Source organism: Halichoerus grypus, chromosome 5 (genome assembly GCF_964656455.1).
Source record: "Halichoerus grypus chromosome 5, mHalGry1.hap1.1, whole genome shotgun sequence".
NCBI lineage: Eukaryota > Metazoa > Chordata > Mammalia > Carnivora > Phocidae > Halichoerus > Halichoerus grypus.
In genome coordinates this window covers 124887196-124902624 of record NC_135716.1, presented here as the reverse complement: position 1 = coordinate 124902624, position 15429 = coordinate 124887196, and the positions used below count along the sequence as shown (strand labels likewise).

Genomic DNA, 15429 nt, shown 5'->3' with positions numbered 1-15429 from the left:
ATTCCCACAGTAACTGTAACTCTGCTATACAACCTACATAATGGAAGAAATGTTATCAACATATACCATAGTAGAAAATACTCGGTAAGCAGAAACAAGCTGAGTTATGCTTGTTGTGGGAATCATCATTTTCAACTAGCTGAGGATATAAAAAAATTGAAACCATAAATGCATGCATTATTTTATGTATTTAATTCCAATTTTTCTTGATCCAATTTAATCAGCTTTGCATCCAAACTACATTTCCCTTTCATAAACTGCAAATGAATGCCTTTCATAATTTTAAAATCCACATCATTTGGTTTCTTTTTCTCCTGCAGGCTGCCTTTGCCGAATGGCATCATTATATCCTGTCCCTCCCCTAAAAGGTCAGGCCATGTGTGCCGGGACCCATTTATCTATATTCTTCGTCTCCCCCAAAGGACACCCAGGCGGGAGGGGGAGAAAAAGAACACCAAAGAGAACAAGAAGCACGTTAAGTAGCTTATACAGGTAAGTAAGTGCAGCAGAACAAGGGACAGTGGGATCATTAACTTCCCTGTTGGTATCTTCCTAAGCCAAAATAAGGAAAATAGCACCACCATATATTAACAATTTCCAAAGTGTTTAGTCATAACATTATCTCATCTGATCCTCACAACAACACTGTGAGAAAGGCAAGAAGAAAACCCCTTTCCATTGTTCAGCTCTTTGTGGCTCCAGAGTATATTTAAGGATGCGCTTTTCTGGTATAATTTGAAGTCTGGACTATTTAATTGCATTTACAAAATTACCCACTTACCACATGCAGCGGATTTACTTATTATTGAAAGCAGAATATACTTTATGTAAAAACATTATGGTTATGAGCTGAACATTTAACATAGATTAAGCTTTCTGCTTTAACTATATTCTGAAAATTCAATAATGAAACAGAAAGAGAAATAACTGCCCTTTGAAACTCTGCCTGGGCAAAATTAATCCTGTATATTATATCCAGTATTACTTTTCCCAGTTTGGTTTTAACTAAGAAGGGCACCTTCTACAGCCTCTGGAGAGGAAGCCTTATACTTTCCAGCAGTCTTTACCGTCAGGGTGTATTTCATTATATTCAAACTAAATTACTTTGGCTCAAGATCAATCATATTTCCTTTTGACGCTAAGTAGCTCCGCCTCACCCTAGTGTTCATGACCTTGTGTAAGTGTTTGCAGGGTGCTCTGGTCAACCTTTTCTGTCTCTTAGTGCTACTATGATCTGGCTAGTCAAGAGTAGGTTTGTTTTCCCCTCTATGTACAAAAGAATCCCTCTCCATTTATTCAGATAAAATATCTGAATTCATCGAGTACACCAATAAAAAGATCAATTCAAATGAAGATTCAGAGCAGGCAAAAAGCCTTAATATCATTTGTTCTAACCTGAGAGTTAACAATTAATCCTCTGCCCGTGAAGTGTACGACCATTTTGCATGTAATTAAAGGGCAATATTTTAAGTGTTAAAAGGAAAACAAATCCTAAGGAATATTAATTTTATGAGGTTTTATTGTGGAGGAAGAGTTGTCTTCTTAATGTTACCTATAATTATAAATCAGATCTTTGTAATGAATAAAGATTAACACATAAATTCTTGGGGAAAAAAAAAACAGATAAAATACAAAAAGGTATCCTGTGGGACATGAACACTCAACTTTCATGGTTTTTCCCCCCTGATATGCAAAACAACAACAACAAAAAAAAACCAATATCTGGGGCTGATGGCAAAACACAATCTCAATACTATTGCCAGTTATGAGAAAGATAGGCAGATGGCTGATGAGCTAAAAGAAATCAGTGATGAAGTTCATGTGAATTCTTAAATCTTCTTGGAGAGCAAAAGGGTCTTTTCTGCCTTAAGTGATGCATCAGTCAAACAAAAAGGCAGGGTTCTACGTGTGACCTTTCCAGACAGTCATCCACTCTCATCCACTCTATGGGATTATCTCAGGAAAAGTACAGACCCAGCCAGTGACAAGGTTCACCTTAAACAGAATGAAATGTCTCTTTCAATATGGAAATTGAAGAGGAGGTAATCAATTCTTGAGGATCACAGAATGCTTAGAAATGTAAAATGATGGGGTCTGTTTCTCTTGAGCAGTCAATAATATGAAATTCTCAAAGGTCTTATATTTTCCAGGCAAACTGACAGCAAATAAGGTCCCAAAGACTATCAGTACCATAAGTTAAGGAACTCATTTTTTTATATTTACTTATAATTAAAGCTGCAGAATTCCATGAATGGCTGACAGTAAAATACTAACCCACTGAAGAATCAACCAAAGGAAGATTCTGAGAACAAGGTAAGTAGGTCCAACAACAGAAGAGTGTTAAATAACTTACTGTACATTCATAAAATGGATACTGTGCAACCATTCACACTGTGTTCTGAAAAATGTCCAAGGAGAGGGAAAGGGTTGATAACATATTGTAAAATGAAAAGTTACAGAGTGAAATATTCTATACGATCTCTATTTAGGAAAAAAATATGTACATTGAAAAAAAAAGACTAGGAGGACACACACAAAATTCCTAACAAGAAATTACCTCTGCTAGTGAGAATTTAAATGTCTTCACATTTTTTTCTTTTCCGAATGAAAAGGGGGTAAGATTAGGGGAAATTTTTATTTTCAAAAACAGCCATTAAATATACTCTGATCTTTGTCCAATCTTTTTAATAACATGCACAACAAAAAACAAGTATAGTTAGTGCCACTTAGCATTTGCATTAACAGTTATTTATCTTTAAGTTATAAAATCAATAGTTCATTCAAATTTAGTTTCCCTATACTTTTTGCCCAATTCACACAAGAACAATGTATTTTTTAAAACGTATAATGACATAAAACTTTATCCAAGGTTGCAGTCTTCCATGCCATCTTCTTCACACATCACGTCTAGAAAATGAACTTCATATGCTTGATTCCATAAGTTTTGAAGAAAACCATTATAATGAGTGCCCACAATCCCAGAATAAAACCCCCAGGAGGATGCCAATCTTTCAGCTTTGGTTTCTGCAAAACAAAGAGGACACGGTAAACTTAACAATAATGGGTCAAACAAATACTGATGGGAAACAGAAATTTCACAGGCTGTGTTTGAAGGGGAAGTAATTTAGCCAAATTAAGTGTATTAGGACAGCAACAACAACAAAAGCTTCTAACTGGGTAAATATTTCAATGTGGTTCTTACAAAGGTCAGTTTCAGACGCCATTTTGTTTCTTCAAAGAGGCTTCGTTGACTACCCAGCCAAACAGCTCTCTTCACCCAAGCTCTTCAGTAGCCTACTAGTCCTTCTCACTTTGAATTTATATATTCATTAGTTTGTTGGTTTTGTCTGTCTCTCCCACTAGACTATAACTCTATGAGGGTCATCTTGCTTGTACTCCCAGCACCCCCTGTCACGGTGCCTGGCACACAGGAGACATACGTATATTATACTGATTAAGTCACTGGAAAAACAAATGCTATCCAATTCCATTTGTTCTGATATTCAACAAATACTTGTTTGGGGGCCCATACCTTTGGTCATGGTAAGCCCTTGAGACAGAATGTTCCTTACTCCATTCTGAACCCTATTTGAAATTCACCAACTAAAATGCCAACTCCTTCAGATTTTCCCACCTGCTATATTCTTTTCTTTGAATGTGTAGCTCCTTCTACTCTTACTTCTATCGAGTAACATAATTATCTTTATTGGTTATCTCCCTGCAAAATTCCAGGGGGAAATGTCTGGCTGTATTCATTTTATATCCCTTTGTCCATTCCCTACCCCTCAACACCCAGCCAAGTGTCCTGTATATTTCTTTGTCCAGCAAGGAAAGGCAGATCAGTCTTTTCCCTTTAGTTGTCATTGCAACAGCTACGTTATGTCCCTGAAATTGGAGGTCTGTAACTATGATCTTTTTATGAGGTTTACTTCCTAAACTACTGGCCAAGATTGTAAGGATAGTTATGATATGAGAATCATATTTTTTTTTAAGATTTATTTATTTGAGAGAGAGAGAGAGAACATGCGCGTGATGGGGGGCGGGGCAGAGGGAGACAGAGAAACCCAAACAGACTCCATGGCGCTAAGCGTGGAGCCCAAGACAGGGCTCAATCCCACAACCCAAGATCATGAACTGAGCTGAACCCAAGAGTCGGTCGCCTGACTGTACCACCTAGAGGCCCCTAGAATCATATTTTAGAGTAGAATTGAGTAAAGAGAACTGTAATCTAAAATTTTCTTTAGTCACCATGTAAACTAGCCAAGGAAGGTTCATAAATCTCTTAGAGGTATCTGCACCTTATAGTTTGGTTTCCCATATATAGGACACCTAATGTTCTTTACTCAATCCTAAGCTCATCACATTACAAGAAGAAAGGAGGCAGGCAGGGAGGAAGGGAGGGAGAGAAGGAAGGAAAGAAGGAAGGCAGGTAGGCAGGCAGGCAAGCTTAAATATAAAACAAATCAAGTCAAATCAACCAGAATTCGTCAGTAAGGGCCATGCTAGTATAATTGCTTAATGTATACAACATTATAAACCCACTAAAAGAATTCAAAAGAATATTTTGATACAACAAAACTCTATTTTTCTTTTAATTTTATAAATGGAGAAGTTATCTATGGAAATGCCTGGTTTTCAACTAGGTGATCTTTCTGCAACTTCTTCCTTCTCTTCTGAAATTCTCCTCTCTTGGCTTCAGTGATACTCTCCCCAGGTTTTTCCCCTACTTCCCTAACCATTCCTTTTCAGTCTTCTTTGCTCCTTAAATGCTCGTGTTGTCTAGAGCTCTGCCCTTAGCCATTTATTCTCTCCCTTTATATAAATAATCTCTCTGGGTAACACCTGTACCCTGGTTTTGACCTCTGCCAGCAAGCTTATGATTCCCAAATTTATATCACTAACATGGAACTCCACGCTAAACCCTAGGTTTACGTACAATTAACAGACATCTCTACTTGGATATTCTAAAGGATCACAAACTTTACTATAGCCAAGAGCAAATTCATTCCTGAGTCCTCCACCCAATTCCGTTTTCTTCCCTGTTTTCCATCACTCCATCCATACGGGGGGCATCACCATGTTGCCAAAGTGATAAAACTGGAAGTCATTCTTAGCTCCCCCAACTCTCAGACCTTCCCATTTCCATGAGTTCCTAACTCTTACAGGTTTTCTCGCTGTCATGTCTGTCCTTTCTAAGTTTTCTATTGCCACTGCCACTACCTTGGTTCTAGCTCTTGTCATTTCTTGTCAGGATCACTGAAATAGTGTCCTAACTAGCTTCTCTTCCTCCAAGATGCCCTCTCTTTTCCAGCTATCAATCATATTGCTGCTAGACACATTTTCTTAAAATACAAATATATATTTATAAAATATGTAAACATATTTGTATAATAATAAAAGCCTCATATGTATGCATATAGGTATTGTTTAAGCACACATTACTTTTGTCATTTAAAAAAATTAAATAAATAATTTAAAAACGAGGGCTCAGTGTGGTGTGGTTCAAAGAGCATGGGATTTAGAAACAACTGTTTTGGGTTCAAAGTTTAGTTTTAACACTTAAAGTCCATGTTACCTGTGAAGCCACTTCACCACTCTGAATTTCTGAATCTGTAAAATGGGCATAGTAACACAGACCTCCTGGGAATGAATGAATGCATAATTACAACAATGATGTGTTTTCTGAGAATGTAGTCAGTCTATAACTACCTGTTCCTACCTAGAAAAGTGATGATTTGAAACTCAGAGTACTTTTTAGATAACTTTCTTTTATGTTTGTTAGTTATGAGGAACAATGTTTGAAACAATCTGATTTTTGTATAAATTTCAATTCAAAATTAACTGGTCAAACTAACAGAGAAATCAACCTTACTGTTTTCATATCACGCTAGAGTTTTAATCAACCACATAATATAAACACAACTGACAATACTGTTTACAGTGGTTACGTGCTACCCTAACTCTTAAGTCTATTCTCACCCCCTCCCACTCCTTCCAGAAAACTCCCCAAACACCAAAAATATTGTAATCCAATTCTTCCTCATGTTACTTTCTATTCAAAACTCTGCAATGGTTCTGATCATATGTGAAATGATGATGACAGAGGTTCTTTCCCTCTAGTCTCTTATAAGATGGTAAGTCCAGTGGCATTTCAGATGGAAGAGCTTTTGTGAAACACTATGAAAAATCTTAATTTAATTCCAGTAGAAAATCTAGATTAATATAAAGCATAGTTATACTAAGGACAGGGAAGGTAGATATCACAAGCATGTGACAATGAAAAACAAGTGAGTGAATTAAACATGATTTACTACTGCTTGGTTTTTGTCATGTTTATTTTCTATTATTCAAACAATTTGTAATCCATGCCAAAGGGTTGAAAAAGCTAAACCAAAAATTCTTTTTCCATAAATGGGGAAAAGGTTGTCATTATTAGTTATTAGAGGAAGCACACCTTTTTTTTTTTTTTTTTTAAAGATTTTATTTATTTGACAGAGAGAGAGAGCACAAGTAGGCAGAACAGCAGGGAGAGGGAGAGGAAGAAGCAGGCTCTCCACCGAGCAGGGAGCCTGACGTGGGGCTCGATCCCAGGACCCTGGGATCATGACCTGAGCCAAAGGCAGCCGCTTAACCGACTGAGCCACCCAGGCGCCCCAGGAAGCACACCTTTATACAATAGTTTGCAGATGTACTCTGGAAATTCAGTTTAAGAGTACTGACCTAATTGGGGCAACAAGATTCACATTTTCCCCAATAACTAGGAGTCTCGGATTTAGATGGTATTTGAAAACACACACACACACACACACACAGGTTCATGCTTTAAAAAATTTAAATAAATATTATCAAAATCTGGCATTAAACTCTTACCTACAGAAGGACAGGCTATAATATACAATACAGACGATTATTCCATAAACCAATTTAATGAATTTCAGTGCTAAAAGAGTTCAGGTGATGTGAACTTTCAAGAGTTTAAAAATACTGTAACTTTCAGATAGTATTTAAACCAACTCATGCTTTAAAAAAAAAAAAAGGTGAACGTCATTTAAGCTCTATGATTCATTAGAGATTACTGAAATAATAATCAAGTAGTTAATAGCAATCTTAGTTCTGCAGCTGTAGAAACTCTAGTTACTTTCCAATGAGATGGATTCCCTGAGGTCAGAGTTGTACCATTAGATCTTAAACTTAGCCAGAAATAGTTGCCAGGAAGAAGACAACGAAAGCTTCTTTGGAAGTCACTATCATTTCTCCCAAGACTGGTCCTGGCAGCTATTTTGATCTATTATTCCAAAGACTGGCTCAGAGAATTCTGGAGGCATTGCTTCCTGGTTCCTTCAATAAGATGTGTCCCATATTTAGACCACTGATGCCCAGGAGAGGACCAGAGAGAAGAGCAAAGTGCTAGAGCTTTGAATATAATAATGGAGGACTAAGAAATGCATGTAATCACTCCAAAATTATAATGGAATTTTGTATTTATTTACAGTATAACATTGTACAGACTAACAAAGAGCAGCAAATCTCAGCTTTCAAAATGGCTATTTGCAGTTGCTATATTTTTTATTGTATTACGTATTTTTGATTAACAGAAAATGGCAAATGAATTATTAATTAAATACAACTTGGACTCTTAGCTTAACATGGCATCTACGTAGAATCTTCCAGTGCAGCCTTTCCTATCTTCTGAGGAAAATACATATGAAGACACAGAAAGACAAGAGCACATCCTACTAGAATGAATTTAACCTCTGATGAGAAACCTCAGATAATTTCACTATCTGAAAGTCCTAGAAACCAGGTCTGCAAACAAATTAATAGTGGCCTGCTTTTCTGAAAAAGGATTGCTTTGCACTGGGAAACACAATAATTCTGTCAACTGAGAAAGGGACTTCTGCTCTCTCCTTTTTCCTGCCTGCTATTCAAGAGATTGTGTTTCAGAGTAGAAGGGTGGCTTGACGAGGCAGCCAAAGTAGTGTAACTCATTCCTATCCCCCCAATGGCAAATCTCTTTACCATCTGAATACAGTTCCCAGTAAAGAACAAGTCAGAAGGTAGAGGGGGACTGACAATGGTTCACTGCATCTAAGAAGTTTCAATATCCACATGAAAAGCTCTGAAGAAAAGGGAAAATATAGGAAAAATCCTTGTAGTAGCGCCATGTTAAGAAACAGGTTTTTCCATACACTTCACCATTTTAAAGTGCCCCCAAACCAGACATACATAGGTAGCGTGGTAGCAGAGGATCCTCGGATCCTCGTTTAGTTTAGCAAAACCACATTTGATGACTGCCTGCCAATCACAGGAAACGTATAACAAATTATTCTTCAGATGCAGGTCTGAGAAGGCATTCAAACTGAAGTAGATAGGGAGAAGCATCCACATACTCTGTTGGCACATACCAACAGCGTTCTAAGAAAAAGGAAAAAACACGGAGAGGTCTATGAGTAAAAATACTCCCACACACAATAAAGAAATATCCTGAAGATGCACAGAACATATCTCAGAATAAGATGCAATCAGGAACCAAAAGATCATTTTAGAAAAATTTTGTTTGGCATTGACTTGAATAAAGATGCACAAGAAATTGAAAATAAAAGAATGGTACGAAGAGAAAAATATACAAGATACAAGGGCAACAGGCTGAGATAAAAAGGGAGCAAAATTAAAATCCACGTTGACAAGGAAAGAGTGCCCTAAGCACATCTTTGAGTCCTTCATTCACCTAATTGTGGCAGATTGGTGGCAAAAAAAGGCCCAATTCTCCATACTTCCCTTGTATCCATGCCCTTTGCAATATGTGCTGTTATAGCAACTCCCACCAAGAAATGGAATTTATATCCTTGTGACATCTTTTGGTCGACAAAATGCAACACAAGCAAGTTTCCTAATTCCAAGGCTTTGCTTGCTTCTGCTCTCTCAGACTCTGCTACCACCATGAGAAAAAAATCTAGGCAAGGCTTCCGGAGGCAAAGACATCATGTGGAGAAGAAGTCAGATTCCCCAGACAAGAACCAGCCAACTCCCAGAAGCAGACTGGCCTAACCAACCCAGGACTGCCCATAGACTCATGAGGGAACTCAGCCGAGAATAGAACTGCCCAGTTAAACTTGGCCTAAACTGTCAACTTGCAGAATTATGAGCTAAGAAAATGGTTGATACTGTAAGCCACTAAGTTTTAGAGTGGTTTATTATGCATCAAAAGCTATGGAATACAACCACTGATGTAATTAATGTGGAAGGAAACACCCTGATCCTTTATTATCATAAGAAAATAAAGTTCCCATCTACATACTTGTGGCTTCAGATTTCTGCAGGAATGGTACAAATAAGAACAGCATAAAGGGCAACTAATCAACCTCTTGTCCACCATGAACTCTGCTGAGGTGGGGGGGGTGGTCTGACAAGATAATCTCCTCTGACCCTCCTCGAATAAGAAATCCAGCCCCATTAACTCATCTAACTTTCACAAAGCATCTGTTACACCTTAACAGTTATCTAGAGCCAGACTCTGATGAAGCCATCCAGGAAAAATACCTGCTATACGTCTTCTAGAGGTAAATTTCATGAATATTCTTTGCATAACCTCCCCAGTAAAGGAGCTATATTGATGCTCTTCCAGTTCTCTCTTATGGTTCCTGGAAACAGACTGACTCCAATTGCCACCATGCCAGGAACTGCTCTCCCGGAAATGAAATAGGGGAACCCAGAGACTAATTCACTTAGCTTCCTCTAGCCTTCCTCCTCTCAGTTGCAATCTAGACCAGATGTCTAGCTCCTTTCCTTTTAAAGTTAGTAATTAGTGTTACCCAGATGTTGCCCCCTGCTGGGGAAATGAACATCTCCCAGGATTCTGATGCACCCTACTCATGGTAAATTTGCAAAGCAATTAATCTAATGTAGGGTAATTGAAGATGCTTTACTTTTTACTGTAATTTGCTAAATATAAAATTGACCATAGTTTTTCCTTAACTATGATTTTAGTTTTCCTGTGACAAGAATATCCACTGTTAACATTATTACTTAATAGTGCTCTGGAATTTCTAGCCAATCTAGACCTAAGTTCCAGTAAGGAGAAGTAAATTTTCATCTGCAAATATTATGATTAGATATCAACAAACTCTACAAAATAAATTCATAATTATGAAAAATAAAGAGTTCAGATTTTTTTTTTAGATTTTTTATTTATTCATTTGAGACACAGAGATAGAGAGAGAGAGCATGAGCAGGGAGAGAGGCAGAGGGAGAGGGAGAAGCAGGCTCCTCGCTGAGCCTGGAGCCTGATGTGGGGCTCGATCCCAGGACCCCAGGATCATGACCTGAGCCGAAGGCAGACACCCAACCATCTGAGCCACCCAGGCGCCCTAAGAGCTCAGATTTGAGATAAATATAAAAAAAACTTTGAATATGTTACCAAAAATGAGTCAAAAAAACAGAACAGAAAAAAAAAATTCCATTCACAACAGCAATAAAAAACATAAAATAACAGAAATAGCCATAACATGAGATGTAAGGTAAACAATCCAAATTACCCTATAAAAATGAGTAAACAGACCAGAATATAAAAAAGGATATGATAAAACTAATCTAAAATGTTGTTCTCATGCAAAATAGAAAGATCAATGCAACAGAATAGAAAGCAGGCAATCAAGCCCAGTAGCCAAGAATTCAGTACATGATAAAAGAGCTATCACAAAAAAGTGGGCAAGAAAATATTCTTACTGGTGCTCTGGATTAACATTTGGAAAAAACAGTTTTGTTGCTAGCCCAACATTATAAACCAAAATACACTTTACATGGTTTAGAATTAGATGTAAAAATATTAGATGTAGAAAGGTTTTTTTAAAATTTTCTTTGTAAAGTGGCACCTAGAGACACATTCTAATGGTAGCTATGTTAAAAGTACCAGTGGAGAGGGATGCCTGGGTGGCTCAGTCGGTTAAGCGTCTGCCTTTAGCTCACATCATGATCCTGGGGCCCTGGGATCCAGTCCCACATCAGGCTCCTTACTCAGCAGGGAGCCTGCTTCTCCCTCTGCCTGCAGCTCCCCCTGCTTGCTCTCTCTCTCTCATTCTCTGACAAAGAAATAAATAAAATCTTTAAAAGAAAAAAAAAAGTACCAGTGGAGAGCAGTGGCAGAAGAAACTCATTGTGGGGACCAGAACACACGAGGCCAAGGGCCTGCGAGCTGACTCAGAAAGGACTTCTTGGGAAAGCTGGCCCGTGAACAACGTGTCATATTTGGGTTGGTGAAGAGCAGAGCAAAGTCAGGTGATGAGAAAAGCCAGGCATTGTTGAAAGGCAGAAGGAAGGTGATGGAAGATCCACGATGGTGGAGATTTACATGTTAGTTTGCTGCTGACCAGCCAGAACTGGAGCAACTGGGAAACACTGCTGAAAGAATGGATGCCCTCTGGGTGTAGCAAGCATCTAGGGCTACAAAGATTCACTCTGTAAATGCCCAGTTGTGAGCTGGGATTTGAGACAAGAAGCTTCTACTAGCTTGAGTCAGTGCCCACCCACAGGTGAATGGAGTAAAAAGAGATAAAATGTAGGAGAATCTGCACACTAAAGGGATTTATAAATCTAAAAGCAATAAATGAAAATAAAACCAAAAGGTGAAGAGATTTTTTTTTAAAGATTTTATTTATTTATTTGACAGAGAGAGACACAGTGAGAGAGGGAACACAAGCAGGGGGAGTGGGACAGGGAGAAGCAGGCTTCCCGCTGAGCAGGGAGCTCGATGCGGGGCTCGATCCCAGGACCCTGGGATCATGACCTAAGCCGAAGGCAGACGCTTAACGACTGAGTCACCCAGGCGCCCCAAGGTGAAGAGATTTTTAAAAGAACTTTTTGAAAGCTCTGTGTTTTGCAAAGTGTACAAACCAAAAGGTGAATAAATGGGAAAATATGACAGAAAGGGGGATAAGTTTAGTACATGAAGATCTCCCCAAAATCAATAGACACAAAGATTTATTAATAAATGGAATAAGGAAATGAAAATTTTCACAAAATAATTACAAATGGCTAATTAACACTGAAAAAATTCAATCTTCTTGATCATAAAAACAAATTAAAAATAATATATTAACTATTTCTTCATCTTTTAAAAATTACACTAGTAAATGTTAATGAGGATGGTCAACTTTTCAGAAAAATAATCTATTAACATGTTTAGAGGTCTTTAAAATGTTTGTATTTTTTCATTCAGAGGAACTGTTACACTCTGAGCTACATTAAGAAACTCAGAAATGCTGACAAAGGTTTTGCACAAAGATTTTCTTCTCAGTGTTATTTACATAATAAAAAAACAGAAAACAATCCATATAAACAATAATACAGGAAATATGGTACATCTACATAAATAGTAATCAAAATGTTTTCAAACAATTTTAATGATTTGGAAACACACTTATGCTGTAATAATAAGAAAGTAAAAGCAAGATTCAAATTAAGTATGAAATATGATCTTCTATAACAATATTCAAAGAAAAGGAATATATTAAGGTCTTAATAGAGTTTCTCTGGATGAAATAGAATTAGGTAGTTTTAATCTCTCCTCTAAACTTCTATATACTTTTGAAAATACGTTTCTACAATGGATATGTATTTCTTTAATTATTTTTTGTGTGTGTAGGGGGAAGGGAATATATAGGAAAAACTTCTATTGAAAGAATCCACTTAGAAGAATCTTCATATACTCATCTTTTCCAAATTAGGAGATGCACTGCAGTAATACTGTTTAGTACTTGGTATCCTAAGTTTAAGAAAACGTAACATGAATAGCATGACAGCAACATAATATAATAAAGTGCTTTTTCAGTATGTATTTAATGATACTGCTGGAGTATAACAAGATTGCTATTTTTAAAACAACTATAGGTAATATTTTAGACATTCTACAATGATTTTCCTTGCAATCAAATGACAGATTGGTATAATTATTGCATTTGGTAGTACAGCTGCATTTAAGGTAAGTTCATATTAAAGTATAGCTTATAATTTCATTTGTGTCCATATTAGAACTTCTCATAAAATGACTGATTTTATGTAGTTAAAGTACTCTACTGACTGCTATTAAATACACTATTTTTTTAAAAACTTTCACAATAACAGCTATAATACAAAGGTGAAAAGCACACATAAAACACTGCACTGTGTCATGAGCAAACACTTAAGAGCTTAAGGGCTACCTATTATTGAAATGCCTAATATTTCAAATTAAAAAGATAGGTAGCTAAGCAACACTGCACTGCCAATTGTGCAGAATATTCAGCCTCCCCTTTCATGTTGCTAGGAGAACATTACCATAGAACTGCAAAATAGTTAATGGAGCATAGATCTAAGCACTAAAATTATGTCCAAAGAAGAAACTGAGGATTTTCAAAATTGCACGTGTTTACTGGGAAGCAAATGAAAAATTTTCAAAGTTTCGATGAAATTCTTTTCTTAAAATAGAATGATCACAACAGTTCAGTTAAACTATATTTTAAGTAAAGGAAAAAAAATACAATATACTGAAGCTACTAGTCTAATAACTTTAGAAAACAGCTGTTTGTTTTCAACTGTTTGATCTGTGCTGGTTTATTAGTATTTCCAGTCTCTCTATATCTTCTCTATAAAATATAATTTGTAGTCTCCAAATTATATTAATAGTATAAATCAAACTGTGGTCAGCAGAATTCTAAGTCAGCCCCCAGATTCCCTCTCCCTAGTGTACATTCCCCATCTAACCCCTTCTCCTTGAGTGTGGACGGAACTTGTAAATTAGATGGGCTATCTCTCTTATGATTAGGTTACATTATGTAGCAAAGATGAAGGGATTCTGAAGATATAATTAGGGTCCCTAATCAGTTGACGTTCAGTTAATCAAAAACAAGATTATCCTGGGAGGAGGGGCTGACCTAATAAGGTGAGCCCTTTAAAAGAGAGTCTATATATCAGAGATAGAAGTCAAAGAGATCAATACATTAGAAACCGCCGAGATGCTCTCCTGCTGCTCATGAAGAATCAAACAGCCATGTTGTGGTGTGCAGGACAGGCAGGGAAAGCAAACAGCCTCTGGGAGCCCAGGAACTCAGTCAGCCCTACAACCACGGGAAACTGAATTCTGCCAATAACTAGTAAACTTGGAAGAGGACCCTGAGCCTCAGATGACACTGCCATACTGGTTGACACCTTAATCAAAGAATTGTTAGACCGTGAGCACAGGACTAAGTTAAGCTCTGCCCAGACTCATAAAGCGTGGAAACTTGAGATAATAAATGCTTTTAAATCACTAAATTTATTTGTTACACAGCAACAGAAAACTAACAACCAAGACTTGAAATGAAACGATTCATTATGCCTGGTAACTCTTCCTTGGGTGAATAACTGACTAATATATTAACTTTATATGTTCAAAAAATAGAAGTGAAGAAAATGAAACATTCTAGTCTAATTCCTCCTACTCTTCCATATCTATTCATTCTGTAAGACCCTGCTCCAATGTCACCTCCAACTGAAGCCTGTTCTCATACCCCAGTAAGAATTAATTTCTTTTTCTCTAGGCACCAAAGGTAATTGGCTCCTATCGTACACTATAGTCAGTTTGTGTGTGTGATTCTACCACACTGTGATCTGTTGGTGGTGTCTTATCCATTTCTGAACCTTATCAAGGTCTCATAGGCTTTGAATACAATAGAGCAATCAATTTGTCTTAGTTACATATTATTTTCTCCTTGAAAATAAGAAATACAAATATTCAAATATTAAATACTAATCTACTAGTTTATACTCTTGGTTTTATGACTTAAGGAAAAAATAAAGAATTGTATTAATCAAATAACAATATAATCTATTTTAAGAATCCCTAGTGAGAAATTAAAAACATTATTTAATAAATGTGAAAACAATTTGAAGTTTGAAATAAATGAATCTGTTTTTTAGTTCTTAGTTCTTAAAAAAGAATCCACTGTTCCCATAAATAAATAATAAAAGTACATTTATCAACAGTTATTTATCTGTGTCTGTTAAGATGTAATCAGAGCTCTGCTTCTGCAGATGTAGGGTTAAATGCTACAGGAACTATCGGCCCATTCCAAACAACTAGAAAATCATACAGAAGGTAAGGAACAATGGTTTTCAGATATTGGACAATTTGCAGCAGTTTTCTGACCCCTGGAAGAATGGAAATAAGTGAGTCTCTCAAGTGCCCAAGCTTATTGCCTGAAGAAAGCTTCCAAGCTGTGGCATGAGGAAGGGGACCCAAACAGAACCTGGCAGTCTTGCTGAGTCAAGGAGACACAGATTAGAATTCAGGGAGGTTTGGGCAGCTAGAGTTTGCAGGGCAGACCACTGGAGAGGAGGGGGCAGCACAGAGACAGGCCTCCAGATATTTGTAGAGGGTCTTCTGGAGTCTTCTGCACAGTGTCATCTCTGCATGCA

General features: G+C 37.0%; 1 protein-coding gene across 1 annotated transcript in view; it reads right to left on the bottom strand.

The window, feature by feature from the left end:
* Positions 1 to 2668: 2668 nt before the first annotated feature.
* The window catches only part of PIGK (phosphatidylinositol glycan anchor biosynthesis class K), a 108469-nt gene continuing 95708 nt past the window's right edge, over positions 2669 to 15429 (bottom strand). Inside the window, exon 11 of the mRNA XM_078072888.1 lies at positions 2669 to 3024. Within this exon, the coding sequence (XP_077929014.1) occupies positions 2908 to 3024 (117 nt within the window). The 3' untranslated portion in view covers positions 2669 to 2907. The remainder of the gene's footprint in view (positions 3025 to 15429) is intronic.